This window comes from Leptonychotes weddellii, chromosome 10 (assembly GCF_054177405.1).
Source record: "Leptonychotes weddellii isolate Sample4059 chromosome 10, ASM5417740v2, whole genome shotgun sequence".
In the NCBI taxonomy this organism is placed as follows: Eukaryota; Metazoa; Chordata; class Mammalia; order Carnivora; family Phocidae; genus Leptonychotes; species Leptonychotes weddellii.
In genome coordinates, this window is record NC_138378.1 from 41,404,402 (window position 1) to 41,409,892 (window position 5,491).

Consider the following 5,491-nt stretch of genomic DNA (forward strand, 5'->3'; position numbering starts at 1 on the left):
CTATTTAGGGATGCTACGCCATCTGTAGGGAGATACAGCAAGATTTGTAAAAATCTATTCTGGGTCTTTCTTTATACTTTTGGATTTTTCTTTTAAGGCTCACAAAATACCTCCTCAGACCTTTTGGCCCTGCAATCCTGGCTCCCCAACCTGGGCTACCTGAACGCTGTCCAAAGGCTGCGGTGTTTGTGGGGAGGCGGAGTAAGCACATCTGCAGACCCTGGGCTCTCACCACTGGCCAGAGTCACTGGACAAGCAGCGCAAGATACCCCCTTGTCTCCACCTCATCCCCAAATATACCTTACTTTTAAAAAGGAAGTTTGGACCATCACCCTGAGCGATCCCTTTAAACACCAATTCCAGGAGAAAGTCTGTTTCTCCAGATCAGGTGCTGGAGTGGGAGGAGGTGGTCCCAGAAGCCTCGCGGCTCTCTGGCTATAGCTAGGACTGCCGAGGCTGTGCAGAACACCTAAGTGAAGGAGGAGGGTAGGATAGGGTGATGGAGTGTAGACAGAAACCTGAGGCTGTAGGATCCAGGCAGAGTTCCAATTCCACAAGAGGGTAAAGGGGTGCCAGAGAAGCAGAGATGAAAGTGCTGCACCAGGAATTTGCAAATCCAGTCTGGGTTCACTGACTTGAAGGGAGGCCTAAGATTGGAAATACAGTAAAATCCAGGCTTCTCCCCAGAGAAGTCAGCCCCCTGGGGCCCAAGAGACATCAACTACATTGTACCTTCACATGACCCAGATGGGAAATTAAGATACATAGTTTTCTCCCTACTTTAAAGCTAAACCTGCATCAAACCCAGGGAATGGTCCACCTTGGATCTGTGTGTTTCATTGTGTGTAAAGATAAACTCAAAACTCCAAAAGTGGGGTGCCTGGGTGGCTCAGTCATTAAGTGTCTGCCTTCCGCTCAGGTCATGGTCCCAGGGTCCTGGGATCAAGCCCCACATCTGGCTCCCTGCTCCGCGGGAAGCCTGCTTCTCCCTTTCCCACTCCCCTGCTTGTGTTCCCTCTCTCGCTGTGTCTCTGTCAAATAAATAAATAAAAATCTTTAAAAAAAACCTCCAAAAGTAATCATAAATAATATCAATTTCTATTTAATGATGTGCTTGCTGAAGTGTTTAGGGGGAAGTGTACTGATGTCTGAAATTTACTTTGCAATGCGTTTAGGTCTATGGCCATACCACTCTGAATGCGCTTGATAGCATCTGAAATGCATTTAGAAAAAACAACCTGAATTAACGAACGGAGGTGTAGATAGCTGGACAGATATGTGATATAACAAGTATAGTGAAACAATAACTGTTGGATCTGGGCAATGGGTACGTGTGTTTTCTGTAAAATCTGTTCAACTTCAGTATGTCTGACAGTTTCAATAATAAAATGTTAAAACAACAACCATCATGCCCTCCCTTCACCAAAATAAAATGAAATCTGCAACCGGCCAGGATCCCCTTCCCCACACTTTTAAATAATTTCTGGACCTGTTTATTTTTCAAGTCAGGCAAAGGGAAAAAAAACCTTGAAGATTCAAGGGGTAAAACTGGCAGTAACACTTTAATATAGATTTGTGGAACTCTGGCCCTTTCAGCCAGAACACACATTTATAAGCCATAAATAAAACACGCAGAAACCATAAATTAATCAGACCCGAGACCTGGATTTCACCGTGTCAAGAATGGGAATGCATTTTTTTTTTTCTTTTCTTGGTCATTTACAACAGACCCTTACATCTTTTTTTTTTTTTTCTTTTTAAACAATAGTACAACTCTGCTTCTCTGTTAAAACTACATGGTTTTACACTGAGTCACTCACAAAAGTTTGTGGGTTTTTTTGTTTTTGTTTTTTGTTTTTTAATAAAGTAAGACTTCCCTGCAACAGCAGCAATGGAGGAGAAAGACAACAACAAAAAATCAGAACTCTCAAATGCTTAAAGAAGCAGGCGTCTACACAGTAGTGGAAACCGGAGACTTTTTACTCTTTTCTTCCTCTTTTCTGTTTGTTTGTTTTTGACTATTTCTCTTTTTGCCTTCCCTCCTTATATAGAATAACAGATATCAGTGTGGCCTCTCTGTTTGGGAGGGAGAGCTGCGGAAGGTGAGGGGAGACTGCTGTCCTGGGGGTGGGGATGTAATGGATTTCTTCTCCCTTGGATCTCTCTAACACCCCTTCCTCAAACTCTCCGCCCCACTTCCTCTCTCTTGTCCTTGTCCCGGGCTAGCCTGCTCCAGCCTTCTTCTTAAGAGGAGTTCATTATGGGCCGGGAGTACACTCCCTGGTAGTAGGAGGTGTCTGCGGCCAGGGGCGAGGCGTCCAGGCCCGCTTTGTTCGTGACCGGGCCCATGGCCAGGCTACCCGGCATTGGGGAACCATAGCCAGGGTAGTGCATCACCTGTTCGTAGGCCTTGAGGTCCATTTTGTGGGGCTGGTGGTGGTGGTGGCTGTGGTGGTGTTGCTGCTCCGAGGACATGAGGTTGTTGATGGAGAAGGGGTGGTTGAAGGCGTAGTGGTGCTCCGGCTTAAGATGGGCCTCGGGCGGCAGGCCTGGGTGATGGGGGGGCCCCAGCAGGTGGGCCGCCGCCGCCTGCTGCTGCTGCTGCCCCGGCGACGGCGCCGGCTCCGGGGGGCTCAGGGCCGCGGCCGGCGTCCCCTTCAGCTCCCCCAGGGCCCCTCGCTTGTGCTCCTGGCACGGAGAGGCGCTCGAGTGGGGCGACTCAGTGCCCGCCGGCGTCTCGGAGGCCGGCCCGGGGGCCTCCCCGAGCTGGCCCTGCGAGGTCTGGGGCCCCGCGGCCCCCTTCTTGCCACCGCCCGTGGCGCCTGAGGCTTCCTTCAGGGCCAGCTGCTTCTCACACTTGAAGCGCTTCTGGCGGCGCAGGTAGCACCCGTTCTCGAACATGTTGCCCGAGTCGGGGTGCAGGGTCCAGAAGGAGCCCTTGCCGGGCTTGTCGGGCGAGCGGGGCACCTTGAGGAAACAGTCGTTGAAAGACAGCGAGTGGCGGATAGAGTTCTGCCAGCGCTGCTGGTTCTGCCGGTAGAAGGGGAAGAGGTCCATGATCCACTGGTAGATCTCGCTCAGCGTCAGCATCTTGTTGGGGCTCTGCTGGATGGCCATGGTGATGAGCGAGATGTAGGAGTAGGGCGGCTTGGCGTGCGTGTAGCTGCGCCGGTACGTCTTGGGGTCGCGCGCGCGACTCAGGCCTGCCTGCCCGTACATGGGGCTCATGGAGTTCATGTTGGCATAGGGGGTCAGGCCGCCCATGGCCCCGGCCGCCTGTCCCCCGAGCGGGCTGAGGCTGGGACTCAGGTGCGGCCCCATGCCCGCCACGCCGGCCGCCCCGGCTGAGCCGCCCATGCTCGCCATGGCGCCCGCACCGGGGGACATGCCGGCCAGGGACGGGCTCATGCCCGCGCCCACGTACGAGGACATGTTCATGGAGCCCGCGCTCATGTTGCCGGAGCCGCTGCCCATGGCGGCCGCGGACATGCTCATGTACGTGTTCATGCCGTTCATCCCCAGGCCGGCGTTCATGTTGCTCACGGAGGAGTAGCCCTGCGGACAGAGCCCAGGGAGGGAGGCGCACAGGGTTAGCACCGAAACTAGAGCGTGCCCTGACCTCCTACCCACCGGGCTAGCCCAGGCCCCCGCCTGCGGGGAGGTCTCTGGAGAGTCCTTCCCTCTCCTGCCCCGCCCCCCCCGCTGCCCCGGACACCAAGTCCGTTTCACCCGGAGCGCGCCGGGCTCGCCCGGGAGGAGGTGGCAAGCCGGCTGCGGCAGTTTGCATGGGGCCGGATCCTAGCCCTTCTGTTCCGTGCTCGGATTCTAAAGCAAGGGTCCCCCGGGGTACCCCTAAGCCAGGCACCCCAAATGCATCTCCTTTCCCCAACTCTCAGGCCAGCACACCGAGTCCGCGCCGCGGCCTCGGATGCCACCTCCGACCCTAGTGAACAACCTGTGGGTCACAGCCTAGGGCGCCCCGGCGGCCTCAAGCGGAGATTGTCCCAGGGCCCTCTCTGTTCATCCTTTCTCTCTCGGGACCCCATCCTTGGCCCCAGGGGAACCAAAACCCAGTGCCTGCGCAGAGTCTGGGGCCAGCTGGAGGCACTGAGTGGAGGGGCAGGGAGGAGACCGAGAACTGAACTACGCGGAGACCGAGAACTGAACTACACGCGGCTGCGCTTTACAGCCACAAACTTCCTTTCTCTTTGTCCCTAGTTTTTGAATCTGCCTCTACCTCAGCCCCCAACTCCTACCCACCTTCTCTCCAGCTCCCCACCCCCTCGCCGGCCGACCTCCCACCCCTCCCCAGCCGCGCGCTGCCAAACATAACTCTGTTAGGATAGTGCGTGGCTCGGCCACGAAGAGGATTTGGAGGCGCCGCAAGTCAATATTTGATCACAAAGTTAATATTATCTCAAGGCTAACAGTGTGTCGTATAAAAAAGAGACCCATTTGAGTCGAAGGAGGGTGGAAAAGGCGGCTGCCCAGAGCGGCTGGGGGTGGGGGGCGGGTGCCGGCGAGGGAAGCGGTCCTGAGGTTGGGGAACAGTGCGAACGCCACCACCCCACTTCCCCCTGGAAAAGGCGAGTGCCTACCTCCGGCTCGGCATAGTAGCTGCTCCAGTCGGACGGCTCGTGCCCTTCCATCTTCACCGCTCCCAGCATACTGGAAGCCGAGTGCATGGCAGTTTAAAATTTAACAGCCACAACAAACGACCAGCAATCACCCCCCACCCCCACCCTCTTTAAAAAAAAAAAAAAAGTCAGCCAAGGCACGGTCCCCTCCCTCCCTCTCTCGCACTCCCTCTCTCCGGTTCCACTCCCTCTCTCTCCCTTGGCCGGCCGGAGGCGGTAGTTGGAATGGGCGGGAGGGGTCAGCCACGGGAGGAGGGGGCCAAGGATGGGAGGAGGCCCGACCCAAGCCCCGCTGTAGGGAGCGCCCGCCGCCCGCCGCCGCCGCCGCCGCCGCCGCCGCGCTTGCGGGCTGCTGGGCGGAGGCCGAGGTTGGCAGTGCGAGCTGCCCGGAGGCGGCGGGAAGCGCGCGGCGCGGGGGCGGGAGGGGGGGGGTGGAAAGAGGGAGGAGGAGGAGAGGAGGAGGAGGTGGAGGAGGAGGAGGAGGAGGAGGAGGAGGAGAGGAGGAGGAGGAGGAGGTGTGGACCGCGGAGCGGACAAGTGCCGCAGTGACGTGGGCGGCTGGTGATATAGCGCGGCGCGCCGGCGCGGGCCTCCAATCCCCAGACCCGGGGCAGCCCATTTGAATAATCAGCTCCCACCTAGGTGAGAGGGAGCCTCGGCAGGCGCCCGGCACCTGCCCCTCGGCGCCCGGCGCCCGCCCCACTGCCGCCGCGCCCCACACCAGTACCAGGCCAGGCGAGCGGGGCGAGTGGGCGCGCAGGCTCCCTGCTCCAGCCCCCTTTCCCCCCGCGCGCGCGGGGAGTACCCGTGGGAGGAGGGACCTGGGAGGAAGCCACCCCGGGAGCGGCCCAAGG

General features: G+C 57.6%; 1 protein-coding gene across 1 annotated transcript; it reads right to left on the bottom strand.

Moving 5' to 3' along the window:
* Positions 1 to 1,543: 1,543 nt before the first annotated feature.
* FOXA2 (forkhead box A2) lies at positions 1,544 to 4,907 on the bottom strand. The gene is made up of 2 exons (XM_006741121.3): positions 4,599 to 4,907; positions 1,544 to 3,555 (listed from the first exon to the last, which is right to left on the bottom strand). The coding sequence occupies exons 1-2, from the start codon at positions 4,683 to 4,685 to the stop codon at positions 2,245 to 2,247; spliced, it is 1,398 nt and encodes a 465-aa protein (XP_006741184.1). The 5' UTR covers positions 4,686 to 4,907; the 3' UTR covers positions 1,544 to 2,244.
* Positions 4,908 to 5,491: the final 584 nt, after the last annotated feature.